The sequence below is a fragment of the Copadichromis virginalis genome, linkage group LG20 (genome assembly GCF_057382275.1).
Source record: "Copadichromis virginalis isolate Kocher_CV1m ecotype Utaka linkage group LG20, C_Virginalis_male_GT1.1, whole genome shotgun sequence".
In the NCBI taxonomy this organism is placed as follows: Eukaryota; Metazoa; Chordata; class Actinopteri; order Cichliformes; family Cichlidae; genus Copadichromis; species Copadichromis virginalis.
Genome location: NC_140637.1, coordinates 19,685,011 through 19,712,914, shown reverse-complemented (window position 1 = coordinate 19,712,914; position 27,904 = coordinate 19,685,011). Strand labels below are relative to the sequence as shown.

The following is a 27,904-nucleotide window of genomic DNA, read 5'->3' as shown; positions in this document are numbered from 1 at the left end:
TTTCAAGTAACTTGACCAACACTGGTCATTAATATTTATATAAAGGTTTCATTCAGATTGGAATGGGGGTGCAGGGGAGGGGCGATTAAACACGCCCACTTATGGGCGTGGCGTCACCAGAGTCGACAATGATGGGATCTCGAGCGAGCGCTGGTGAGTTTCTTCCAACCCAATAAAATCTCTCAATTCTGCTTTGTCACCTCAACCGGGAAGTAGGCAGGACAGAGAAATAAGCACCACCGAGCAGGGCTGCCGTCGCTGTGAGGTTGCATAAAGGCTGTGGCGTCTTGTCTTGGGTTCATAGGTTTTAACTGCCAGGTTATCGTCTCCTTAACGGACCTGTTTGTAAGTAGCATTACAGTCGCATTAGCTTAGCTTGTAGTAGCTTTGCCGCTTTTTAAACGCACATTATGTTAGCTAAGCGAAAGCTAGGTGCTCTTTTTTTCGCTAGCTGGGGTTGGTTCTGTCAATTCATGTTGTTATAAGAGGATGATAATGTTGAAGCTTTTGTCTCAGGCGAGGAAAACGCTTTGTATCTCCGTTTAATAAAAGTGTCATCAGAGCTCTTCCATATTGCCTACCAGTGCTGCTAACCGCACATTAAATAAAACGCTGGTTGAGCAACAAATTGTCTGCTGGGGTGTCATCCTGAGATGTTCGCCATCCAGCTTTATCATGGTGTTGTGCATTAAGGTTCAGCAGTCTAAACACGGGATTTGGTAGAGGATTTGACTAATGTCATTAGAGTATGTTGCTGTGTGTGAGACTATTTCTGGGAGTAGTAGCTTCCATCTGACAGGCACACACGTGCACTGTTGTTTTTGTGTTTGTCAGTACGTCAGTGGTAATGCAGCTTGCAGAAAGTGAAGAAGTCTGTGATAAAATTACTGGACCAACTTGTACTTCCTGATTGGCTAAGCCTATACCTTTTCCGTTGTTTTTCAACGTTAAGTAATATTCGAGGAAGTAAACGCCTAGTGCCAGGGGTTTTGCCTCATTTAGCTCGTTTTACAAGTCAGATGCCCTCTCATGACTGGTAACAACTATAGGGCGAAATCTATTCATTTGGATTCCCTTTTTATAGAGTCCAAAATGTCTTGCTTTGTCACAATCCCAATAGGATTCACTTTTCAGTCATTACAGTTTATTCAGAAACTAGAATCAGATATTTATGTGGGTTTTTTCCTAAACATTTCCTTTAATTGCTTTTTTTTTTTTTTGTTGTTTGTTTTTTGTTACAAATTTTAAAAAAATGCGCATATTAGCTGTGTGAACTGACTCTTCTGGCATTTATTATATTTAAAAATGCCTGAAGGAGTGAAAAACACCAGTACTAAAGGTGCCATCAAAATCAAAGGTTTTATTGTTAGTAAAATAATCATTAAATATAATATTTGCTCTTTTGAGCGTTTTGAAGAGAAGGACGAACACAAGGGGCGAAGGGTAGGCGAATGACATTTATTAAATGGTCTTGCCGACCATCAAATTGGATACTCGCTGAGGTAGCATTGATGTATAGATGGATAGCTGCTGTGGTCTAGTAAGTAATTCGTATTATACAGAAATGAACTGGTGGCTGTAGGAGAATGATGCTAAAACAGTACAGCATGTAAGCATTAATGAAAATGTTAAGTTTTACATTTCTGCGCCAGTGTAAACTTGAGGTTTAAAATCTTAAGCATCACGCATTAAGTGAGCCATCTGACCAGACCTAAATTCATTTTGCAGAGCGACCGCAACTGACCAGGAGTGAAAGAGAGATGTCCTCAGCCACAAGAACAAGGAACACTGCAACAGATGGTAAAGAGCCCAAACCTCAAGATCACCAAATTGGTCTGAGATTGCAATATGAGAAAGAAGTAGAAGATGTTCGTAAAGATATTGGGAACAAATTATCTTAGAAAAGTTTGCTCTTTTAACGACTTGTGCAGTTTGCGTGAAGTTAAAGAAAACCAAATAAACAAATTAACATTATTTGTGGTATTTATTTGTAAAGGCTGAAAGTTTTGCACACGTGTGATCTTTAAGAAACTGTTCATTGCATTGTTTTTCTTTACATTATTTCTTTGAAGGAGAGTGATGATTTTGAGTGTCTTAGATACTTGTTATGTAGCTTTGGAGGGCGCGGAAAAATTCCTGACACTTTCTCCTGTCAGCTTGAGGCAACTTTGGCTGTGATTGGTGCTATAGAAATGAAATAGAATTGAAATTTGCTCTTTTTCTTTAACAGGTAAAATGACTTTTTAACCTTTTGTATGTCTGCTTTTTAGAGAAAATGAGCATCCCTCTCTCTCGCTCTGAGGTGTTTGGGGAGCTGAGGAAGGAGCTCTATGATGATGAAGAGTTTCATCAGTCCGATGTTCATGTCTTCATCGTCATGGGCGCATCGGTAAGAGTTCAATCACTCCCAGAATAAAATCTAAAAAGGGTACTAATAAGCAGATTTGTGAAATCAAATAAAGAGGTGAATTGTCTAGAGGAATCGCACTCAAAATTAAAAACAATGAGCCTTCTATTATCAGGAGTATATAACTAATCTCTTTGTCCCTTTTTATTTTGGCACATTTAGACTGTAGGGAACTTAGCCAAGAGTGTTTGGCAATATTTTCAAAGAAAGTGTGTTGAAATCCTAAAAAAAACTTGCAATAATTGCACCCACTGTGATTAGGTAAATGTTGAAACTGATTTCAAAAAGCTTCTGCAAACAAGCACAACTGGGACAGTGTTCAAAACTGAGACAGTGAATCAGGCAAGGTTCCTCTTTGTTGTCATTTGAGGAGAGGTTATAAATGGAACATTTTAATTGATTGGCAGTAATTTTCTGTCTATATAAAGTAATAATTGCACCAGTGTTGTTTTTATTTTACTCAAAGATCTGTGAACAGTTCACTTGCATTGAACTAATTGGTAAAATGAGCATTGCCTATATTTTTCAATATCTGCAAAATCTAAATGAACATTTTTATTTATGTTTTGTTACTCTGAGGTTAAAAGGTGAAATGAAATCCATCCAGACAAGTGAATGAAATATGACTCTATTTATAGTATAACGTTTCCTTATACTTCTCAGGTGCTGTGTTCAGGAAATGAAACCATTTCCAGCATTGAAAAACATTTTATTCCCCTTCTTTCCTTGTTGCACAATATTCTGATTTATCATCATTCTGTGCTTTTACCTACTGGTCCTTCAGTCTTAACTTATCATTTAAAAACAAAAAAACACTTATCCTTAAAATTGCAAAGTCATGCTTTTTAAAGAATAAATCTCTTTTTATTGTCATCTTCAAAGACACTGTTTCAGTTATGATGTCACTGTTATGAAATGTAAAACAAAAATAGCTGCATTTGCTTTATATATGAACATCTAACTGGCTGTGGCATCTGTCTGCTGCACTGTGGCTCTTTGTAGGAGAGAGCGGCGCTGTGGCTGTTTTTTGCAGAGTCACAGACAGTCAGCGTTTTCCTTTCACTGTGCTATGTAGGATCAAGAGCAGGCCAGGGCTAGGCTGTGATTAGCCTCACTCTGGTTGTGCTCGTTTTATGTTTGTGTTTCACTACCGCTTTAAGAGGTGTAACTGCTTTTTCCCTTCAAACAAGGATCATGCCACATATTCAAACATTTATTTACCAAAAACAGTTGCCTAGCTTTTGTGGTTTAAGTAGATAATATCTTTATCAGGTTAAACTCTGATTAATAAATGTAAAGAGGGTTGCTGTCATTTTAAATAAATATTATGGATTCAACTTTGTACAAAGTGGCAGGATTACAAGTCAAGGAACTCCCATGCGAGTGTTTTAAATGAGGTGTGTCAAACATAGAATAGAATAGTACTTTAATGCCGTTGTACATGTACAACGAAATTATGGGTGCTCCATGCCAACTGTGCAGGAATAAAATATAAATGGTAAGATGGCAGGAATAAATGGCATACAGAAGAAATGTATAATCAAGGAGAATGTATAGAAAACAAGAGACATGCACACATTTGAGAACCAAGTTCTTGGAAGTAGTGCAAAGGACTTGGTTTAAGTATCGAGTCCATGTGTGAGTGGCCTGAGTGATGAGGGTTACTCAGGTCATCAGGTGCCTCAGATTGGTGAGGTGGGTGGGCAGAGTTGGGGTGTAGAGGGATGGTGTTTGTTAACAGTAACTGAATGGCCCAGGGAAAGAAGCTGTTTGTGAGACTGGAGGTGTGGGACCTGATTGACCTGAGGACACTAGGTGAAATAGGTGGCCCAGTGTCCACAATTGTTCCAGTGAAGAGTCCCATCCAGCCCCCTGAGAGTTTCAGTGAAATCAATAAATTCTGGAGTTTTTCCACTCTCGGTGATGCCAGCTTTACTACACAGGAACCAAAATCTCAGTTAAAGATAGAAAAGTACTTCTTTTGTCACAGTTTTATGCCTTTCTGCTGTACTTTGTAAACTACACGTAATGGGCAGGAAAGCAGACATTGTTGAAATGTGTTTTTATACCGACTGCTCACAAAATAAGAATAATAATTTAACAAGAAGTACTGTTTTAATATCTGGCACACTTTTAAGAAGCAAAGTTTCAGTTTTTAAGAAATCTACACTTTACACTTTTCTGTGGCGCTTTTACTGGTCCAACCCATTTGAGATCAATTTATGTCCCCCTAAACTAAAATGAGTTTGACACCAGCATTGGCAATTACATTTCTAATTAAGTTGGCTTCTAATGTTCTGCTATGACCGTTTGGTTACGCTGAGGTTAAAAGGCAATAAAAGTTGTACTTTTATTTGGGTTATAACTGATTTCAGAGCCTCTATTGCGTTTTATAGTGATTACAAGGCATTAGCCTTTATATAGCAGACAGGTTGGACCACTATGTTTAAGCCACTAAAGCAGCAGGTTATTCAGTAAGATTTCCATAAGCAGCAGGGCAGTGTTGTCTCCTGGTGGTTGGCATTTGTTTCCACTGGGATTACTGAGGTTGTGCAATTCTTAAATAAGCCAAAGCCGCCTACTTACCTGTAGCAGCACAGTGTAACCGGTTTGCACTGCAGCATCTTTAGACCTTTGTGTGCTTGGAAAATGACTAATGCTCGCTGAGATTACTAGCCTAAATAAATAGTACACTGACTTGCATGTGACTGTGCTTGTAGCCTGTATTTTGAAGGTGAGATGATATAAGATAACTGTTTATTGCCATTGCAAAGTCATACTTAGTACAATAGTACAACGCAATTGGGACACTAAACACAACAAAATACAACGCCGTAAACTTTAGAGTGGATCATTTTTGTGTGTGTTTGCTCCAATAGGGGGATCTGGCTAAGAAAAAAATCTACCCAACCTTATGGTGAGTACAGGCTCATTAAAGATACTACTTTAATCTGGATTGTAGCCTCAGTGGTGGGTTATAGTGAACCATGTGTTCCTCTGTTCTCTCCCAGGTGGTTGTTCAGAGATGGCCTACTACCTGAGCAGACGTACTTCGTGGGCTTTGCTCGCTCTGCCCTGACAGTTGATGCCATCCGGACTGCTTGCATGCCATACCTGAAGGTAAACATGGACACTTGAGATATAGTGCTCAACAGATTATTCATTTATTTAATGGAAGAAAGAAGGTCAGATCAGATTGTTATAATGAAATCATATCCACAAAACGAAGATGAGTATTAGAAAAATGCAAATAAATTGAAAACGCCATCTTAGTTTGTTGGCTTTTTTCTGTTCTAAATTAAAACTATTTGATAGCGATGTGAGTTATAGCAGCATCACACAAAATAATAGTGATTCAAAGTGTGTAGGAGGGTCTTGAGTTAAATCTCATTTAACTTTGCTAGATCTCAGAACACGGTGCATTTTTTTGTGAAAGATATTATCAACAATGTGTTGTCCATACATCATTAAAGGTTTTTCCTCTCTGGCACAGGTGGCAGACACAGAAGTAGACCGGTTGTCGGCCTTCTTCGGCAGGAACACGTACGTCAGTGGGAAATACGTAGATGGGGATTCTTTCTCCAAACTCAACACACACATCGAGTCTCTTCCAGGAGGCCCTGGGGCTAACAGGCTCTTCTACTTGGCCCTGCCACCCACCGTCTACCACGATGTTACCAAGAACATTAAGCACCACTGCATGAGCACAAAGTCAGTACACATTCCTGTCTCTGACGTCGATGTGCCACACAGCTTGTTTAATTTTTTTTTCTTGTGCTACCTGCTGTATCTGACTGTAAATCCATTTCATGTAAGTGGAGAGTTTGATGCAGTGGATTCTTTGCATTCATCTGATATGAGTGGAATGTCACCTAAAAGTCTGAGGTGTTTATCTGTGGTGTAGGAATTTGTAAATTAACTCCAGAATCTCACACTGAGAAATGAAGTGCGAGACATCATGGCAAACCTCCATTGCAATTTTGGAGTAGTAGTAGCTTCAATAATACTGTAATAAAATTTCCATTACCTGTTCTGCTAGCAACAGTTTTGTGGTTCAGTAAACTCAAAACATTTAGACTTTGAATTATCTGTAACTAGTACAGTGGGGCAAAAAAGTATTTAGTCAGCCACCGATTGTGCAAGTTCCCCCACCTAAAATGATGACAGAGGTCAGTAATTTGCACCAGAGGTACACTTCAACTGTGAGAGACAGAATGTGAAAAAAAAATATCCATGAATCCACATGGTAGGATTTGTAAAGAATTTATTCGTAAATCAGGGTGGAAAATAAGTATTTGGTCAATAACAAAAATACAACTCAATACTTTGTAACATAACCTTTGTTGGCAATAACAGAGGTCAAACGTTTACTATAGGTCTTTACCAGGTTTGCACACACAGTAGCTGGTATTTTGGCCCATTCCTCCATGCAGATCTTCTCGAGAGCAGTGATGTTTTGGGGCTGTCGCCGAGCAACACGGACTGTCAACTCCCGCCACAGATTTTCTATGGGGTTGAGGTCTGGAGACTGGCTAGGCCACTCCAGGACTTTCAAATGCTTCTTACGGAGCCACTCCTTTGTTGCCCGGGCGGTGTGTTTTGGATCATTGTCATGTTGGAAGACCCAGCCTCGTTTCATCTTCAAAGTTCTCACTGATGGAAGGAGGTTTTGGCTCAAAATCTCACGAGACATGGCCCCATTCATTCTGTCCTTAACACGGATCAGTCGTCCTGTCCCCTTGGCAGAAAAACAGCCCCATAGCATGATGTTTCCACCCCCATGCTTCACAGTAGGTATGGTGTTCTTGGGATGCAACTCAGTATTCTTCTTCCTCCAAACACGACGAGTTGAGTTTATACCAAAAAGTTCTACTTTGGTTTCATCTGACCACATGACATTCTCCCAATCCTCTGCTGTATCATCCATGTGCTCTCTGGCAAACTTCAGACGGGCCTGGACATGCACTGGCTTCAGCAGCGGAACACGTCTGGCACTGCGGGATTTGATTCCCTGCCGTTGTAGTGTGTTACTGATGGTGACCTTTGTTACTTTGGTCCCAGCTCTCTGCAGGTCATTCACCAGGTCCCCCCGTGTGGTTCTGGGATCTTTGCTCACCGTTCTCATGATCATTTTGACCCCACGGGATGAGATCTTGCGTGGAGCCCCAGATCGTGGGAGATTATCAGTGGTCTTGTATGTCTTCCATTTTCTGATGATTGCTCCCACAGTTGGTTTTTTTTTTTTTTTTTTTTTTCACATTCTATCTCTCACAGTTGAAGTGTACCTCTGGTGCAAATTACTGACCTCTGTCATCATTTTAAGTGGGGGAACTTGCACAATCGGTGGCTGACTAAATACTTTTTTGCCCCACTGTATGTACATTTGTAAAGAAATACTGGTGAAAATGTACTACTTGCAGTTGGGATTTACTTGTTCTGTCATAATATGGTCACTTGATTATTTTCTTTCATTGTCTGCATATCAGTCATGAATGAAATGATTAGTTGCAGCTGTAGTTCATATTTGTCTATTTTGGCAACTATTCATTTAAAATTGTGTTGGATAGGTGGGACTATCAGATGCATTTTATCCCCCCTTAACTCTCAAACACACTGTGTAAATCTGATCATTTAATATATTGTTAAAGGTTTAAACTATTTGTTCGTGCCCCCCCCTTCTCTGTTATTTAGGGGCTGGAACAGGGTGATTGTGGAGAAGCCATTTGGTCATGACCTTCAGAGCTCTGAGGAGCTGTCCACTCACCTCTCGTCCCTCTTCACTGAAGACCAGATCTATCGTATAGATCACTATCTGGGCAAAGAAATGGTGCAGAACCTCATGGTGCTAAGGTAGGAAACCTGAAATATAGTAGCTTTTTTTTTTTTTTTTTTTTTTTTTTTTTAAATATGTGACACTTTTGATTGTTGTAAATGTGAAAGCAAGTGGCTTTATTACAGTTTACAGCAAGTGTAGCAGAACAGAGCCTCATGGAGAAATCAAATGTCTGGGGCTTCATCAAAAAACATTTCTTTTTAGCATCGTTATTCAAGTATGAAGAAGAAGAAGACTTTTTTTTTTTTTTTTTTTTTAATATTTAAATTTTCATCGTAAAAATAATGTGCTCTTGATTGTAAGTTAATTATGCAACACTTCATTTTCAGCTGGCCTGTGGTTTAAAAGAGCCACTATGAAAATCTTGCACCATGAATAGAAAGTGGGGGCTAATCAAGAACAAAACCAAAGATAAATGTTTATGCATGTTGTCATGAACAGCTGTGCTGTTGCTCTGTGTGTGCTGCTGAGCTGAGGACGAATGCACTGTGTTCGCTGCAGGTTTGGAAACCGAATCTTTGGGCCGATCTGGAACAGGGACAGCGTGGCCTGTGTCGTCCTCACCTTTAAGGAACCCTTTGGCACCCAAGGTCGAGGAGGCTACTTTGATGATTTTGGCATCATCCGGTGAGGAGAAAAATACTTCAATCAAGTTTAATGCTTTTTAAAGTACTGTGAATAAGCAGAATTATATGAGGGCTGCTTTAAGGCAAATGTTACACTTATTTTAGAAAATAAGTGATCACAATTATTTAACAAGGTTACCCACAGACTTTGGATTTATTTAGCTGATTTTTTATTTTTATTTTTTTTTATTCCACGCAGATTACCTTGAATGTTAACAATAATTCAGTTGTGGGGGGCACCCAAAAGAAATAAATACGTTGAACTAAATCTAAAACAAAGATTCAATGCGCTTATCTCTAATGATGAATATAAAAACAAGCGGAGTACCAGAGAGTAAATATGTGTAAGAATACTTCCTAATATTTATATTGGGACAAGACAAACATGTCTTTGGCTATGAGCTATCATCGCCAAAGAAAATATAATTCATTGGCAAGCTATATACCATTTATATTTATTAGCTATTCAAGTTTTGCTAATGTTACCACACTAGTGAGTTAAAGTGCAGTTGTGTTTTGTTTTTTTTCATTTGTACATTAAGAGCTCACTGCAGGGAGAATGTTAATAGATTTAACCGGTTTTACGAGCACATTAAAACCAACACATGATCAGTTATAATTTGAATTCATTTTGTAACAGTTTTCTGCGTCTTTAATGTGACCACCTGTTCTTTCATTCATAATCAGAGATGTCATGCAGAACCATTTGCTCCAGATGCTCTCCCTAGTTGCCATGGAGAAACCAGCTTCCACCAGCTCTGACGATGTCAGGGATGAAAAGGTACAAAGTCGCCTGGCAGAAACCAAATACTTGTGTTCTGTGTATTAAATGAGGTGTGTCTGGTCTTATACCTTTGTTAGGTGAAGGTGCTGAAGTGTATTGCTCCACCAACCATGTCGGATGTTGTGCTGGGTCAGTACGTGGGGGATCCAGAGGGTGAAGGAGATGCCAAACTGGGTTATCTGGATGATCCCACAGTACCTAAAGGATCAACTCAAGCCACATTTGCCACCACTGTGCTCTACGTACACAATGAACGCTGGGATGGTAAAGGCGCTTATTTGTTAAGAAAAAATAAAATAAGGTGTTTTAAACATTCTCCTGTGCTCATGAAAATGTTTCTCCTCAGGCGTTCCTTTCATCCTTCGCTGTGGCAAAGCACTGAATGAGAGAAAGGCCGAGGTGCGGCTGCAGTTCACCGACGTCCCCGGAGACATTTTTGGAACTCAGTGTCGCAGGAATGAGCTTGTGGTACGCGTCCAGCCCAACGAGGCTGTGTATGCCAAGATGATGAGCAAGAAACCTGGCGTGTACTTCAGCCCGGAAGAAACGGAGCTGGATCTCACCTACAAGAGCAGATACAAGGCAGGCTCAAGTTTTATTTATTTAATTGCCACACACACTCTGAGATCAACTTTGAGTAAGGCTGGACCATATCATACCGTTCGCGGTAATACCGGTATAATGTTGGGCAACGATAAGAAAATGAAATATTGCGATAGAATATGGGTAAAACGCGCATGCGCAGTGCCTTTGTTTTCATACGCACATGGCGGAAAAAGCATGGCGGTGACAGTGAATGAGAAGAGCGAAAGCGGATCGTTGAATGAAACAGATGAACCAGAATTGGTTTGTAAAAATGCTGCAACTTCAGTGGTGTGGAACTGGTTTAGCTTTTGTCCGTCAGATACAAAACACAATTTTTGGTAGAGCATGCTAGTGGGCCGTCGTTATTACAGTTTTTTTTTTTGGAAAATACGGCACACTTAAAATCAACCCTTTGATTTTTCTGAAAATCGACAGTGCCCCTTATAATCCCGTATGCCTTATGTATGAATTCTGGTTGTGTTTACTGACCTCGAAACAATTTTATGTGGAACACGGCGCTCGGAAATCTGTCAAATGTCGTAGGCAGGAGCCTCGCGGAGTGATACGCACTGTGCTTCAACATAGTATTACCGTATTTTGTGTGTGTGTGTGTGTGTGTGTGTGTGTAATCTCTTTTTAAGTTTTGTGGATATTATACATGGTCATGCTGAGGACATGTCGGCCAATTTCCACTGGCAATGCCTTTTGGTTAAATTGTCAGCAAGGAATTTGCATTTGCACTGTTAATTTTTTATATAACTTTAATGCACATAAAAAAACAGCTGCTTGTTTAAGTGAAAATACAACGATTGTTTTGTTGTTTTCTTTGCGCACCAATAAAGTTGTGGAGTTATAAAGTATTTTGTCTAGTGTCAACTATATGGTCAGTTATCGCAAATTTTCAAATGTATATCGTGATAAATATTTTTGGTCGTATCGCCCTGCTCTAACTTTGAGTATTTTGGGGTGTTACAAGGTAATATAAAGAAGAATCTAGCACATATTTAACACTGACTTCAAAGACTGATTAAGAGTTTCACCCTGTTTTAGAGCTTCAGAGGTAGTAGTACAAAAAAACCCCCAAAACAGGTCTCTAACAAAGCTGTAATATGGTATTTTTCTTTTAGGACGTGAAGCTTCCCGATGCTTATGAGCGTCTCATCCTGGATGTCTTCTGCGGGAGCCAAATGCACTTTGTACGCAGGTCTGTACTTTTCCTTGTCCACTCTTAAGTCACTGCTTGTAATCTAAAATCTCCATCACTAGATGGAGCCAGAGGGACCTCTTTTTGCTATCAGGTGCTGAGTAGTGAAAACCTTGCACCTCTGTTTGACCTACTTCTGCATGTTGAATTGTTGTCTGCAGTGATGAACTGAGGGAAGCATGGAGGATCTTCACTCCTCTCCTTCATCAAATAGAGAAAGAGAAGCCGAAGCCAATTCCTTACAATTATGGAAGGTAGGAAAGGTTTTACTCAGCTCTCACTTGGAAGAGGAAAATCATACCACATTCAAAAAAAGATTCTTTTGCCTCAGCAAACATGAAGAAATAATTGTGTGTAAAATGCAGCTGAAATATATGAAATCAAAGTATTAAAATAGTAAATCATTAAGGAAACCATGTTTGGTATTTAATATGAAGATATTCCGTTAAGTGTAAGCTTTTACATTGTACTTGCTTAATGAAATTACACAGAAAGTTTACATGTCAGCAGGTTTTTAAAAAAATTTGTTTTTAATGTAATTACTTTAAAAAAAAATAATAATAAATTTCCCCCCTTCCTTCTTTTTAGCCGTGGCCCTCAAGAAGCAGATGACCTCGTGCAGAAAGTTGGATTTCGTTACGAAGGCACTTACAAATGGGTGAACCCTCACAGACTTTGAATTGCGATGATATGAGGGATGAGTGGAGGTAGGATGGTAGGAGGGGTGCAGTAGGGTGAGTGGTTAGATATTTTCCAGTACAGGATCATCTTTGAGAAACAAGGCTTTTCCACGATGTGGATCTATCATGCCGCAAAGACAGAAAATCTCAGGTATTGCAGTTATTCCATAAGGCCTGGTCAAACTTTCACTAGACATTTGTGAGTTGATTGTGTTTTCATGGGCTTGTACCACAGTTACGGTGGTAGTTTTCATACATTCACAGCAGTTTTCAGCTTTAAGTAGAGATGGGATCAAGTCTGTGAAAAAACAGAACGATCAAGGATTTTTGGGAACAAATTATTCTGCTAAGTGGAACTCCTTATTCCTGTCTTCAGTGATTAGATCAGATATCCAAACCACAAGAACAAAACGCTGCAAGCTAAGTGTTGTCCACATAGTGTCAACCAACGGACACAGAAAATGAAGAATAGGAACAAATGTCCGCTAGCTGTCACTCTTAAATCACCACAATTTTAATGCCATTCTGCTTTTGATTGCATTGTTTGCATTTCTACTTTTGCTGCTGTTTTTCGCCTCCTCTGTGTGGGACCAAGGACATCATGGTGGTTTTAAAAATAAACAGATTAGTTTCCACAAGGCGATTTTCTTCAAAGCGTTTATACTGTGAGTCTTAACTGTCTTCACGGACGAGCAAAGCAGGCTCCTTTTTAGTTTCTGCACTTTGAGCTTCATTCCCTTTTTGTTTACATTTTCCAGATTTATTTAAGTTGCTGACATTGATTCCATATTTCAAAATCCAGACGACAGTGGTGTGTACCACAGGTCAGCAGTGAATGTCTGTTTTGATGCATTGTATACCGCACACTCATGTAAAGCTAGCTACATTTCCACAAGTTGTAATAAACTAGTTTTGCTTGTTATCGTGTTGTTTTGCCTTCTCGTCTAACCGGCCATCCTGCCTTTGACACAGAAATCAGAATTTCTAAAATGCATGTGGAGAGGGGAGAGGAGGCTTGCTGGAAGCGCTATAACATATACTGACATTGCTTTAAACCAGGGGTGTCAAACTCAAATACACAGTGGGCCAAAAATCAAAACTGGAACAAAGTCGCGGCTAACGTTAATATTTATTGAGAAAAAAAAAAAAAAAAAAAACCTTCCTCTAGATATAAGAATCTTTTCTTATGGACTCAAACAAGTTTTGCTGAAAAACTGAATATGGAACAAGTGAAATTTAATACTAAACAATAAATATCTATATCTCTATATCTATATATCTCTATATCTAGATCTCGAGAGAGATCTATCTCGAGAGATAGAGATGGGAAAAATAATCAACCCTTTTATTGAATAACAAGAAATGCTGTAATTTCTACTGCAATTTCCAATTTCATTGTTTCCTTTCTAATGAAAATGGAAAAAAATTAGTCCAGCCATGATTTGATACTAGAATGAATTTATTCACAGACAAATGTTGATGATTTCAAATGTATTAGTAACTGAGTGAAAACTGGGTCAGGCAGGATCACAGCTACAAATGACGTAGTGGACGGATGTTTAAAGACTTAATTCAGATTCATTTCAGCCTGGCATGTTTCCTCATTGATGTGGCCATTGTGGTATATTATACCAATGAATAACCTCATATAGCTACAGCACTGGATTTTATATGTATTCAGCTAATAATATAAATTAATTTATACTTGGTCCTTATTGACATTGTTGGAAGTCCAGCTATATATCTAAATACTATCTAAATACAAAAAAATTGATCATAGTTTGCAATTATCACACGTTAATTCCACGTCTGATGATTTATAGGATGGTGTTAAACCTTGACGCGCTTCACTAAATGGCATTTTTCTTAACCCCTTCTCCTCATTGGAGTGGGGCTGGAGCCCATCCCAGCTTCCATAGTGCAGAGGAAACACATTTAAATGCATGAAGTTCACAATTAAGCACTCTTTAAGTGCTTTCTGCCAGCACTTCTTTCACACCTTTTTGCAGCGTGTATTATTATTATTTTGTTTTAATTTTTAAACAATGATCTCAATGATCTGTTCTTCTTGGCTTAAGTAGGCAGTACTCCATTGCTCCATTTTTATGTGGAGAAGAGTGAGCTGACATGTTAAATTCCCAATTTTTATGGGGGCATACACGCAGCGCCTGATGAAAAACGTCTGATTATAAAAGCAGATTATGCCTGATGTGAGGCCCATTATCTTTGATGGAGGATTTTAGGATTTGTTGAGACAGCTAAGGCAAAGACAGCCTAGTTATGTCAAACACCTGCTTACTAACTGCAGTAGAGATCTGCAGCTTCATGCAATAATACATCTTCAAGGAGCCATCTTGTTAGCACGACCCATACAGACATAATGAAATTTAAGCCAAGCGGAAATAAACCGTAATTATCCTTTGACTTTTTTTGGTCAGACCACAAACAAAAGCTAAAGACTTGAACCATGCATTTTAAGGCACATTAGCTTTTTCCATTTAAAAACAGTTTTTGTGCGATTGACAGTATTTTTCACTTACAGTACAAGGCAGCAGATGTCAGTGAATGATGTAAGACACTTAAAGCATACAGAGACGTGACGAGATGAGGTAATACATCTATTATTAAATAACTTGTGGCGATGGAAAGGTGTTTACTGGACGGAAACATTAAAGATTAATCCCACTCCAGAAGGCAGGCAATGGCCCTGCATTTTCTGAAGTCGTGAATGTTAATTTCTGTATTAGTGTTGTGATTTAAAAACTGACAGATTTAATTAGTTTTAAAACATAAAAAGCATGCATCTTAAGCAAAAAGTAGTGGACAATTACATGAATTGGTTATCCTTCAAGTTTCAGTACACGTCAGGAAATAAAAGTACTTTTAACATGTTGGAAATTCAGTGTTCTGGTTTCAGAATTTGCTGAATTGGAGTTGAAGAGCCACACTTTGCTGGCACCATTTCCTTGCACGACAGCTGTGGTGTGTCCGGTGCAGCCTACTCCATCGATTTCTGAACGGCTGCGAAAGGGGTCGTGTTCTCTGTTAAGAAGGCACCTTTAGTTTTGTTTGTTTTGGGGTTTTTTCGTTCTCTTTACATGTGTTCTGGGTGGTTCTGCAGACAGCTTATGAACTCTGTGACTGGGTGGCCCTCGAAGCAGATCTGATAGACTGCGTTGAACAGAGGAAACCTAAAGGAAGGAGGAGGCATAGTTGAGTGCTGGAGTGAAACAAACTGATTTCATTTCAAAGCAAATGGAACCTGTGAGTCTGTCTTACTTGTCGACCATGTTTTTGTGCTTGAGGATGAGATAGACCTCAGCTGCTGTTGCTGGTCCCTGCAGCTTCTGGCCATTCAGCATCTCTTTCTCCAGTTCCTCGATGGACTGAATGAGATAAGAACCAAGACATGCTGAAGATTCTTGAGTTTAAAATGAGAGAAGGTGTACACGTCTGATGCTCAGATTGGCGAAAGCTCGGAAATAATTACAGTTTAATTATAAACGCAGGGACACTTCCAACATGATGCAATCAATGGAGTCTGTTGCCATTAATGAAGAGCAGAACTTGTCTGCGATGCGTCTCTTTAAAATAAGGGATTTGACTCAACTGGTTGTTCTCTGGTTTCAAAGCACCTTTGTCATTTTTCAGCTAACTTGTTGTTGTGCAGCAGCTACGTCAGTGGCTCTGTGTTAATGTCATTTTATTAATGGTTCAATACACCAGTGCCACTTTGTAGATGACGTCGCTGACCTGGTCCCCATCTTCAAAGAAGCCATTTCAAAGGCAATGACATTGCAAGTTTATTGCACCCATTTACAATAATCCTCTGACCACTTTCTGACTCTGTCGTCTTTGGCGTGACTGTAGAATTCAGTCAGTTTGCTGGGGTTTTTTAAAACCAGTTTCTGAATCTTTAGTGAGTATTAGTAGACAATATATAGTGCACACAAAGTATCTCTCAATACATTATGAGAAGTACAGCTGATGGTCACTACACTGCATCAGAGACCAGATTTGTGGGAAGAAAGAGTCAGAACATCACAACAGCACTAACACAAAATCACATTTGAATTTATTATTTGAGAAAATGTGCTCATTCTAATTGTGTCATGGTGTTGATGTAATTAATATTGGAGAGAAAATGACCAGAATGTTTTTTTTTTTTTTTTAAATTTTGCTGACGAACTCGCTCACAGTTCTAAAAAAGAAAACTATGTATGTGTCAACCTCTACAGTCTTTGTAACCACCGCTGTTGCCCTCTGCTGGTCATTAGAAATAATGCAGTTTTATACTCCTTGCACAGGAGCATCAGACCAAGAGGTGAGATCCATCTTTAGTGTAGTCAGCATTAGGTGCAACATAATTACGTTTTAATATACTATACATACAAGTTCTCTTGTATTAATAACTTCACTATGTCAAGTAAAAACATTAAAAGGCATGAACTCATCAGTGTGCCCAAGTTTTGACATTTCCAGTAACTACCATAATAATAATCACCAATAAACCTTCAGGAAAACTTCACATTATATTAAATGATTTAATTTATTATTTAACATTTTAATTCTGAGTCAAATTTGATACTTGAGATATTTTTGTTATTAGACCAATCCTTGGACCACGTCACCACAACTCAACTCAATCCAGAATCAGCTGCCAAAACTGTCACAGTTTGGCACAAACTACCTCAGATCCCTACACTTTCCTCTCTCCCCTCACTGCCTCTTGTATTCCTGCCTTTAATGAGAAGAATATATGCCAGGAATATATAAGCATTGCTTCTGCCTGAGCCTATGACATATATACAGTAATTGAACATATATATATAAAATATCTTTAAAATTTGTACCTTCCCCGTTCTCACAAAAGCTTCAGCAACTTTGCGGTTACGTCCACCGTAGCAGGTTGTGATGAGGTCGGCCACGCCGCAGCTTTCAAGGAAGGTTGCTGAGGACACGGGCCCTTCTTTGCAGAAAATACGGGCGAAGGCAATCATCTCCATCAGGCCCAGCCTGATCACTGCCGCCTTCGTGTTGTCCCCGAAGCCCAGACCGTCACAGAAACCAGCTCCGACTGCAACAATGTTCTGTAGGACACACACAAAAATAATCGGATATATTATAATGACTTTTTTTTTATTTGACTCTATACAAAACAGACTAGAAAAAGGCTCCAAAGCCTCATATCTGAGAAGTTGCAATGAGAGAATGTTTGGGCATTATCCTCTCCTATGATATTCTTATTTATTCTTTAATTAAAGGAAAATTAAGCAGAGAAAAAGAACACAACCACCAACAAACTAATTCTCTAAAAACATGGGAATCCACATCCTACAATAACGTGTGTAAAATTTCTTCGAAAACAAAATATTTGAGTTCACATTAAGAAAAAAATCCTTCCAGACTTTTCAACAACTATTTAGATTGTCTCGTTAGAGCCAACCCTTTCACAATGCTCACAATGGGTCCTTAGACATTTTGTTTGGGCAGCTTTCCTTGAAGTGTTTAAAGCCTCACTGCGTACGTCTACAGAGATCTCTGATCCTCACTGCCTAATTAACAGAGTGACTAGATCCCAGCACACTAAATGTGGGGCAAACAGCATGTTTGTGTGTGGCAGTGTGGTAAATGTTAATAATGCTGAGAGAGAGAGTCTGCAATGGTGACACATCCAAACACACAAACTCTGCAGGAAGAGAACACATTCTTTGGTTTCAACAAAAATAAATGTTGATGTTTAATTTTTAACCTAAATCTTTTGATTCTGTTTTGTGGGATCATCAGCTTTCAGTTTCAGTACTGACGTGCCCATAGATCAGCATGTCTTTATGAGGCACGTGCTTCTTATGTGACTCACAAGTACTGTGTCACTTCACTTTATAATCTCACGCATGTGAAACAGGAACTCTGTGGGGGGGAAAAAAAAAAAAACTGGGACAAGGGATAAAATGCCTCTACTCTGTTTCGTGTGACTTTTGCTGAGTGCGCAAAAATAGTCATTGGTCCTTGATACCATAAATAAACCTGTGTTGAAATCAAGATGACTGTCCATGTTTTGTAATCGTGTTGCAAGCAGACATATTCTGCACTGAGAGCTCACCTTCAGGGCTCCGCAGATTTCCACCACATCGTATTCCTCCACTACAGTAACTCGGAAGTTGCTGGTCTGCATGAGCTCCTTCAGGAGAGCACCGTGATTTTTATTCTTACAGCCTGTAAACCAGAAGAAATATGTTGACTGTAAACCCTGTAAAAAAAACATGATGGAAGCACGCGTTGAACCAAAGAACTAACGCTGAGGTCGCACAAAGCTTTAACCGAAACAAATGTGCTTCCCGTTTTTAGGCTAAAAGCTGCTTATCTGGATCTTTAATTCTTAATTAAAGTGCAAAAATAATTCAACAACAATGGGCCCATTTGAGCGCAACAAAGGGACAAAACTAACCAATGGTTGTCTCACAAAACTTCTCATCAGCAACTTCATTGGCGATGTTTGCACCCATCAGCACGCTCATGGTGATATCGAGCTTCTCCTGGATCACGTCAGAGATGAGTTTGAGTCCATCTGGACCCTCGTCTACGCCCTGAGGGAACAAAAGCACAACATGCTGGTGTCTGGATCAAACACCACTGAATAAACTTGGCAATATTTTGGAGATAAAAGGTGTAAAATCCATGTCTAGTAATAAAAAAAACAACCTTGATGAGTGATATTCCCAGTGCATCGTTCTTTATCTTCCCTTTTATGGTGTCACATACTTTCCCCACAAACTGGTGCGGGATCACAAACACCAAAATGTCTGCATCGCTGGACGCCTCCACCAAGTCCGGCACTGCCAGCTGAGAAGGGATGATGACATGTCTTTAAAGCCCGAGGCAACTTACTGTAGAGTAGGAACCTGCTGCATTCAAAAAACTCACTCACTCTTACAGCTGTTAAACTTATTATAAAACTAACAGCTGCAAAGCATCTATTCAAGGACCTTATTTACATATATGAGACAACAGGCACTAAAATGTTTGTTTAAAAATACATTTTTCTTACCACATTTGCTGGCAGCTTGTGTCCAGGAAGGTACTTGACGTTTTCGTGCTCGGAGTTGATTATTTCAGTGAGTTTGCGCCCATTCACAGTCTCCTCAAACACCCACATTTTTACAGTATTGTCGAACTTTGCATTTTTACCAGCATTGGCACCCACGATCTTGGCAATGGCTGAGCCCCTGCGTGGTTAACAGTTACAAGTCAGTGTTCATTTTACGGGAAAAATCCATATTCTCACTCAGTCACACTGTGATCTAATGGGGTGATCATTAAAGGTAATGATTCCTATTTGATCATTAACTAATATTTCAGGGCAGGCAAGACGGCAAAGCTGCACGCAGAGATAAGCTGATAGCGGTATGCTGCAATCACCAATCCTCCATACGGTTTCCACGGGTGTACACCGAACTCCATTGAGAATTCTTGCAATTTTATTTTAGCATAAGCAGCAGCAAAATTACAATGGCTTTATAACCAGTTTATGGAATGATTTTAATTATTTGGGGGGTAATCATGAATTCGGAAATAAAAAGAAATAGACATACATTTAATTTCGTTCCAAAATAAGAGCTACAACTACAAAAACCACAGTGTGTGTATGAAAAGAATGTAAAAATTTAATATTTTTTATTCGGCTCATAAACTGAACCCACACACCGAATTTACAGGATGATTTAAAAATCTATTTTTCGTGTCAAATCATCTTTTATCTCTTTGGGGAGGTAACGTTAATTTATTAGACCGGTAAACGGAGCGCTGATGTCTCTGCTACCGCTAATAAGAGCGAGCTAACAGGCGGCAGACACCTTAAAGCTAACGACAAAAATCCCAGTAATGTTGCCAGACTTGTGGCCAGTTTTCTGCGATTATAAGCCGGCTTGTCAGCATGTGACTCCACGCGGAGATAAACCCAACTGTCGCCTCCGCTAACGAAGCCTATCTGGTAGTTACAGGTACAGCAGGTCAAACTTCCCGCACGTTACTGTGCACCGTGTCCAGCGGATAACCGCACATATGAGACAACCGGAGACGGTTCAAAACATCAACACTTCGACTTGCCAGTTTCCAGAGCCCACGATGCAGACTTTCTTCGGAGCTGCCATTGTGAAGAGGTAAACCGCTGAGTGTGTGGAGTGAACCTGTACTGACTGCAGTCCAGTTATGCAACACACACACACACAGTGCCTCCCTGGTTTTATTGGTCTGCCCGAGGGGAGACACCGGCCCGCCCATTAAAGCAAGGCCAAGGCCATCAGAGCAGAGGCTAGCATGCTAGACTGGGGCCAAAGTCTCCATGTCAGCCTTTATGGTTTCACATCATCTGCATGTGCAAGTGACTTTTCACCCAGAGGCGGCCAAGCTGTCGGATTTTATTTAATTTAAAACCTGAACTATGGTTGTTTGAATTATATAGATGATCAATGCTGACATACTAACACGCAATCTAAACCATTATCTTGTCTGTATATGTGTAATATATACTCACCAGACGTAGATTTAGATTAATGACATATCTTACAATTGTAATTGACAAAACGAGATGGTTAAATATCGAATAATTACCAACTTAGCAACAATTACTAAATGATTACAACTTAATCAAATCTTGTAATGACATATGATAACATATGGGGGCTTTGCCAATTCCTGTAAAACAAACAAACAAAAGTGTTGGGAGTTGTAGTTTAAATAAATTACTGGATTAATGATACAAAACATTTGTTTAAACAGGACATAAAATTGTAATGTCAAGGTGATTATTTAACAGTTATATTCACACAGATAAAACATTTTTTATTTTGACTACATAAAACAGTTGCTTAAAAACATTGAAGTAAATATTAAAGTTTTCATTCCTTGAGCTCCTTGTTATTAACAATCAAAGCAAGGCAATCAGTGGATTATCTTGATAATCTAACCTGATACTAAGATACCTGAAATTTTAACTGAGGGGAAAAACAAAACAAAAAATATGAAACAGGATTAATGTTCAGGTTAGTATCTTCAAACTTTAACTGAAAATGTTCTTACAAACTAAAAATTTTAAGTTATACTTAGAAAAGTGCTTGAAAATTTCAGATACGTAACTCCAAATTTTGTGATAAATTGAGATTTCAACTTTTATTTATTTATTTTTCAGTGGCAGAAACAATATTACATCGAAATATTATCTATATTTATATTTTCTCATGGGTGCTAGTGACTGCATACTCATACATCACTACTTCAAAAATGAGTCCTTTATTCTCCATTCTGGTGCTTTAAAGTATTTTTACTTACCTGTATTACTACTTCATTAAATGCTTGAATTTAGGAATGTTAATTGTATTTGATTGTTTTTACTTAGAGTGTGTTTCAAAGGCAAAAACAAAAGAAGTACTTAATCCTGTGAGACCCAGCCCATCAAAAGATAGCCAGAAAATTCTGATTTTTTTGGAACTGAGATGTTTATTAACCCTTAGAACAAAATCCATATTTTTTGCTATATGATATTGTGTATGATACATTTTTATTATATATTTATTACATATTTTTGTATCATATTTCATACATTGGGCGTTTTTGGCAACTTTTTGTTAACGACAATAATGTTAATTTTACACAAAAAAAAGAGTTTCGTCCATAACATTTTGAAATTACGGCAAGTATTGATCATGTTGATGAGATAGAGGTCTCAGAAACTTGTGTATCAAATATAATACAAATGGCATTATAGGTCTTTTTCCAGTCTTTTAATTTAGGGTAATATGTAAACACTTTAAACGTGCATTCTTTTTTAATGATCAGCAGGGGGCGACTCCTCTGGAGGAAAAAAAAAGTCAGATTGTATAGAATTTAGAGGGATAGCGATCATTTGGCTCCCTTGATGTATAACCTCAGTAAACATTTTCCTGATGACTTTATGGTGTCGGTCTATTTTGCAAAATCTCATTGAAGACAGCATGATGGTGTAAGTTGGATCCCAGTGATTAGAAAAGTAAATAGGTTCAACAGTAAAGGCAGCCTAAGTTTTTGGGTAGGCTTATTTAATGATTTAAAAGTCTCAAAAGATGGTTGGTGGTTCGATTCCTAGCTTCCCCTAGTCTGCATGCCAAATATCCTTGGGCAAGATACTAACCCCAAATTGCTCTCTGATGCATCCGATGTGTGTGAATGCTACATAGAAAGCACCTAGAAAAATGTGCTTGTGCGAATGGGTGTGAATGGGTGAATGCACAAGTTGTGTAAAGCGCTTTGAGTGCTCAGAAGAGTAGAAAAGCGCTATACAAGAACCAGTCCATTTACCATTTAACAATGAGACTAGTATCTCTTATGTACAGTGTAACCACATTGTATTGTTAATGCAGCAGCAAATAATCTGAAGATCATCCAGTATAATTTTTGTTGAAGATAAAAAAGAAGTAGTAGTCCGTGAAATATTTAAAACTTTTCCATGGAATCCATTATGGCAGTCGTGTCTAATATTAGTCTCTGGTTGTAGCGCTAGCTTGTGGTTAAACCATTTTTTTTTTCACCAGTTAAAATAAAACAAAACTTTTTTATTAGCAGTGTTTTTGAGTTTACTGTCCACTTCAATGGCTGAAAAAACTGTCAGAACATTAAAAGCAGGCCAATTTTAACAGTTTAATGCATCAGCACCAATAGCACAATGTTTGATAAACATTAGACAGGTAGGAACTTCTAAGTGAATTTGTAATGGTGTATTTTTTTTCTTTACCACTTTACTGCTCTTTCTGAACTTCTCTTTAAAATATAAGCAGGACATTAAAAGTCACTGGAGCAAACCACAAAAAGCTCACTGTGGCAAAAATTATTTGGTCCAAAGGGCTCAAACAAAGGACCGCCTTGTTACGCAAGTGTTGATCAGTGGGTGAAGAGGCAACACGGGAAGGAAGTGCTCTCAGCAGTCTGGTTTAGCAAATTTAAAACAAACTGACAAAATCCAGCTTATTCTGCAGAAAATAGTTCAAAAAGAAAGAGTTGACTGGTCTGATATGTGAAGCTGTGTTGCTGCGGGGTTATTAGAGTCTAGGAGATATTTACTGTAGTTCATTTATAAGTGAAAATGTAAACGTTATAATGAATTTAAGCCAATATGCTTGTTCTTAAGCCAGTGGTTTTTTTCCAGGATCTTTCAAAGGGGGGCAGTGGTCCATCCATCAATCCCTTTTCCACACTTATTCAGCTCAACTCCCAGGGGCAGCACTGAAAGCACAGATGCCCAGACCTCCTGCTTCATAGCCACCTCCAACTCACACAGAAGAGTCCCCAAACTAGTCCAAAGACATAATCTCTCCCAGTCAGACATTCACATTCTTCCCTCACTTACAGGCAAGACCCCAAGATACTTGGAATTCCTCCACATAAGTCAGCAAGCCCTCCCCAACCCAGAGTGTGTGCACTATATTTTACAGCTGTTATACATGTCATCCCAGCCCACTCCACACCCACCTGCAAACTGCCCCAGTGCAAGCTGGGAGTCAGTTGAAGCCAACAAGAACAAATCATCATCATTATCAGGATCACATTGACGATACTGAAGATGTCATCCTGCCCTTGTAGCATGCACCGAGAGACTGCTGTAAAAACAACAGAAGCTGCACCGAAACACAGGATTCAACAGTGAGGTCATGGTGCTAACAAAAGCACGAGTATAAAAGGAATTGGGGGAGTGGACCAAACCACTTCAAGATATATGAGGGGGGAGTCCATTTAAAAAAAAGAAAGTGTTGTTTTGCAGCTAAAATGAGTACAGGAACCTTCAGTGTATTATTTAACATTATATATTTATAGTTACAATGTTCCACTGAGGAGGACCACTGTGCTTTTTCTAGAAAAACGGGATCTGGATCCATCCCAGATCCACATTCAGCCACGCTCCTGCCTCCAAAGAAATTTCTTCAAAGCCAGAAGTCCATTTTTCGAACCTTTTACTGATTTTTCATGACGAAAGTGTAAATGATGACACATAACTCCTCGAAATGAATAAGAGATACATACAGTTAGCATTTGATCTTTAATGTAACAACCGATTCAAGTCCATTATTCATCTTTACATCACCAGACTAAAACAGCTGTCCTTTCATATCACAAATGAAAAGGCAAAAGTAAAGGAGGAGGCAAAAACAAAAGCAGTAAGCTGGGCGACCTCATGCAGCAACAGTCTGGCTATTTAATTCTCATGTACTGATGAGAACGGCTGCTGTGACTCAACTCTAGCAATATTAATAAAAACAAACAAACAGCCCCCCCTACTTTGTCTTTGACAAATAAACAAATTTACAGTCATTTACAGAAGAAAAAAATGAATTGAGACACACAGCAAGTTTCTTTGAAATAAATCCATTAAGTACACCGTTAGACAAACCAGACTATGCTAATACACGAGGATTATTATCCACAGTCAACAGTAATATTTACACTAAATTACAACTGATGGAATAATTGTGCTTGATAGTAACACCACACAGCTACACGCTAATCAGATCCCACTTCCTGTTGAGAACAACTAGGAGCAGAATAATGAACATGGTTAGATTTTTGGTAGGGATGCACCGACTGTGAACTTCTGGGCACGCCACGCTTTGTTCTTGTTTGCTTTTCCTTCGTGTGCCAGGAAGACAAGTAAATTTTCAATAACAGAACTGACACACCATCTTAAACATTAGGCATTGTGAAAAAAAGATCAGAAAACACTCACGTCAATAAATACATTCTTGTTTGCAGAGAAGTGAATGGTCAACAAGGCGGAGATCAGGCTGTGCCGAGGTTTGGCCGATATATCGGTGCATCCCTAATTTTGGTATATACACAATCATGAGGGAAACTCTCAAACATGCTCCACAGAGCTCAGATTTTCTCCATCTACCTGACACCACACTCACTGTTGAGCATTTTAGGGCAGTTTCTTTCCACTTTTCTTTCATCGCCGTAAAACCGCAAATGAATACATGCTCACAAAACGCACCCAGACACGAGGACAGAAGAAGGCTTAAACTGCAGGTGTGGATGAACTGTACATATAGGATGCTTGCTGTACAGTGCTACATGCAAGTAAGCGTTCGAAAGTAAAAAAAACATTCAAAATATTGATTCTAGTTGATGTGATCCAGCCTTGTTGACACAACAGAAGCAAAATTCCTTAAAATGTGACAAAAAGCATGTAAACATGAATGACATTCTCTTAAACGAATGTTATGGCATCACGTGTTAATAAATTTCTCATTTCTACAGCAAAGCTATACAGTACACGATGATTAAGTCTCTTTGTCATATTGTTCGATTACATCTTTTTTGTGGGGAATCTAGCAACTGGTTTTTAACTTCCTGCTCGTGTTTAACCCAAGTAGTTCCCTTGGCAGATCTTTTTCACAGCGGGCATTTGAACTTGTTACAGCAGGAAAAACACAGGTTACTGATAACATTCACAAGCGTCATATGATGGGCCAAAGTGCGAAACCGTGCGCAACATCAGAGGCTGGATGTATAAACTATGCGTGTGCATAAAAATCATACGTAGGCCTTTTTTACTCTCATACATAAACTGGTTATAACAAAGAATGTGCGGTGAAAATGTGCAAACAAACGTTTTCTGAGAGAAAGTGAGAAAGAGCTTATAGTGCTCATTTCCAATTCTGTATTTTTATTGTGGACTACATTACAATAGGTCTACATGAGTTACAGTTCAAATTATTCTTTGTGTGTCTTATGCTGGGCCTTTGGGTAGTTTATCGGTTCATTCGCTGTCTGAAAAAAGCAAAAACAAGAGCACTCAGAGAGCAACCGACTAGACTAAAACTTTGATGTTTTATGGTGTTTTTATTACAATACATAACGTTAGCCTGTCATGGTGTTACTGCAACACCATAGGGCACTGTATTGCAAAAAAAAGTGTCCTCCATGCCCTTTCATATGAGATATTACTTGTTATAGATTCTTGAAATTTTGATCTTCGTGCTAACAGTATAGGTCAAATGCTTACCCAGGTACTTGTATCCCCAAAGGCCTTGTATATTGTTGTGAAGTTTGAAGACGAGCCATTAAAAACATTGGGTAATATAACGTTTTTACTGATTTTCACATGTCACCTTGACCTGATTTCCACCTAAATGAAATCAGCTTGAGCTGTTATTGGTATCTACCATCACACAAAATTGAAAATAATATCTTGAAAACTGCAGAGGCTAAACTGTTAACAGACAGACAAGCAAATGTAACCAATTGTATATTCCCTGTCTTCAAGGGAAGAAAAACTCTTAGCGCTTCTCCAATTCAGCCAACTTTCGTCTGATTGGCTGCCTTTTGCAAATAGAAGGTTTGTCCTGATATCTCAGGTTATTATGACAGTGGGGTCTGAACTAGCTTAAAGCTGCCTTTTTGCTAGCAGGGATTATTTACACATATCTGAAACTCTGGCCATGTTTATTATGACCATCCACCATTACCTCAGGATTTATGTGACAGAAAATAACTACCATAAAACAAAACAGTTACTTTCACAGAGCTTACACTTACTCTTATTATTTAATCTTTTTCTATTTACAAACAGACCTAGCTACACTAATATGAGCAATTTAACATCTATAACATTAAATACAAATTCGGGGTGTACTAATTTTTATTGGGCTTAAAAAGTTCAATTAGGTTTCATTCACATAGTGCCCCTTCACAACTAAAGATGTGTGACTGTGCTAAGGTAAAGACCCTACAATAAGAAAGACAGAACCGCAGTAAACAGATGATGCCCTCTGAGCAAGCACGTGGTGACGGTGGGAAGCGAGATTTTATTACGTTTTATTCATCCAGCTGCAGGAACCCATAATTAAAGTAAATGGATCTCAGCTATCCTTACATTTGTGCTTTTACCTATTGTGACACATCAAAATGCTTTCTGTGAAAACCGCCTGCAACTACTTTTCAAGAAAATGTTGGGCTTTCTTTAATGTCCGCCTACTCTACATGGCAGTTACCTTTTAATCAGTCAGTTTTACTTAAATTATTTTTAGCACTGTCATCCTGCGAGACGAGGTAGTACAGTATGATGGCAAAATGCGTAGTTTAACAGGGGAAGACAGCTGTAAGTAAAAGAGAAAGCTGGTTTAGTCCAAACAAAAATTCCTGTAAATTAACAACTATTTCACACAAAAACAGTCAAACTGACACCACATTGCTGGAATTTCTAACACTGATTTACTGAACATATAATGAACCTGTGTAACCTTTAACTGTATCTGTTACTACGTCTTGAAAAGGTGTTTACAGAAGACCATGCAGTTATTCTAACATTTTTTAAGTTTTATTTCTCTTGGTTCTCCTGCCCTCGCGTCTCTGTGGCCGTCCGCCTACCTCAGCCACACGTCCCTATTTCATCATGTCGCTTACACACCTTAATCAGGCACAGTTCACGCACTTCCTCTGTTGTTCCAGCGGTGGGAAAAGAAAGAAAACCTGCAAAGAACAAAGTCCACGAAGCTGCTCACAAGCGAGAGAGTGCGGCGGCTCTCTGCCCCCGGCTGCAGAAGCTTAGTGAAAGTTACTGACGTGACACTTGACATCGTCTAAGCTCAGGACCGTTCCCTGGTCATTGTTGTTGTTATGCTTGTGCTTCTTATCGGAGCAGCGGCACAGTTTGTACTTCATTACCTGAGGGGATGAAAAGCACAGTCGCAGCAAGGTCGGTGCAGGAAAAGAAATAAGTCGCATAACGCAACAAGAAATGCTTTTAATTATTTCAATTT

The 27,904-nt window shown here is 38.9% G+C and overlaps 3 protein-coding genes across 5 annotated transcripts in view; 1 reads left to right on the top strand and 2 right to left on the bottom strand.

The window, feature by feature from the left end:
• Positions 1-101: 101 nt before the first annotated feature.
• Positions 102-13,041, top strand: LOC146684675 (glucose-6-phosphate 1-dehydrogenase). 2 transcript variants are annotated; one of them, XM_085443644.1, is made up of 14 exons: positions 102-153; positions 1,729-1,800; positions 2,271-2,389; positions 5,287-5,324; positions 5,419-5,527; positions 5,901-6,118; positions 8,099-8,257; positions 8,742-8,867; positions 9,554-9,647; positions 9,728-9,914; positions 9,997-10,232; positions 11,363-11,439; positions 11,601-11,693; positions 12,028-13,041. In XM_085443644.1, exons 1-14 carry the CDS (start codon positions 102-104, stop codon positions 12,116-12,118), a joined length of 1,671 nt encoding a protein of 556 aa, XP_085299770.1. In that variant the 3' UTR covers positions 12,119-13,041. The 2 variants fall into 2 exon arrangements, with proteins under 2 accessions (XP_085299770.1, XP_085299771.1); XM_085443645.1 differs by lacking the exon at positions 102-153 and adding an exon at positions 166-345.
• A 519-nt stretch (positions 13,042-13,560) lies between these two features.
• Positions 13,561-23,757, bottom strand: LOC146684674 (glycerol-3-phosphate dehydrogenase [NAD(+)], cytoplasmic). Of its 2 annotated transcripts, none has more exons than XM_085443562.1 (8): positions 23,619-23,757; positions 19,168-19,345; positions 18,822-18,962; positions 18,568-18,706; positions 18,223-18,335; positions 16,973-17,209; positions 15,399-15,505; positions 13,561-15,310 (listed from the first exon to the last, which is right to left on the bottom strand). In XM_085443562.1, the coding sequence occupies exons 2-8, from the start codon at positions 19,273-19,275 to the stop codon at positions 15,214-15,216; spliced, it is 942 nt and encodes a 313-aa protein (XP_085299688.1). In that variant the 5' UTR covers positions 19,276-19,345; positions 23,619-23,757; the 3' UTR covers positions 13,561-15,213. The 2 variants fall into 2 exon arrangements, with proteins under 2 accessions (XP_085299688.1, XP_085299687.1); XM_085443561.1 differs by lacking the exon at positions 23,619-23,757 and adding an exon at positions 20,226-20,309.
• Positions 23,758-24,164: 407 nt separating this feature from the next.
• The window catches only part of LOC146684673 (acid-sensing ion channel 1-like), a 73,096-nt gene continuing 69,356 nt past the window's right edge, over positions 24,165-27,904 (bottom strand). The window contains exon 10 of the mRNA XM_085443755.1: positions 24,165-27,809. Within this exon, the coding sequence (XP_085299881.1) occupies positions 27,690-27,809 (120 nt within the window). The 3' untranslated portion in view covers positions 24,165-27,689. The remainder of the gene's footprint in view (positions 27,810-27,904) is intronic.

Excerpts from the sequence above, each read along its gene's own strand:
- LOC146684675 (XM_085443644.1), top strand. The coding sequence starts at position 102 with ATGGGCGTGGCGTCACCAGAGTCGACAATGATGGGATCTCGAGCGAGC. Across the intron at positions 1,801-2,270 it reads AAGGAACACTGCAACAGATG|AGAAAATGAGCATCCCTCTC; the intron begins GTAAAGAGCCCA and ends TCTGCTTTTTAG. Across the intron at positions 5,325-5,418 it reads AAAATCTACCCAACCTTATG|GTGGTTGTTCAGAGATGGCC; the intron begins GTGAGTACAGGC and ends GTTCTCTCCCAG.
- LOC146684674 (XM_085443561.1), bottom strand. The coding sequence starts at position 20,269 with ATGGCAGCTCCGAAGAAAGTCTGCATCGTGGGCTCTGGAAACTG. Across the intron at positions 17,210-18,222 it reads AAATCTGCGGAGCCCTGAAG|AACATTGTTGCAGTCGGAGC; the intron begins GTGAGCTCTCAG and ends TGTGTCCTACAG. Across the intron at positions 15,311-15,398 it reads CACAAAAACATGGTCGACAA|GTTTCCTCTGTTCAACGCAG; the intron begins GTAAGACAGACT and ends TCCTTCCTTTAG.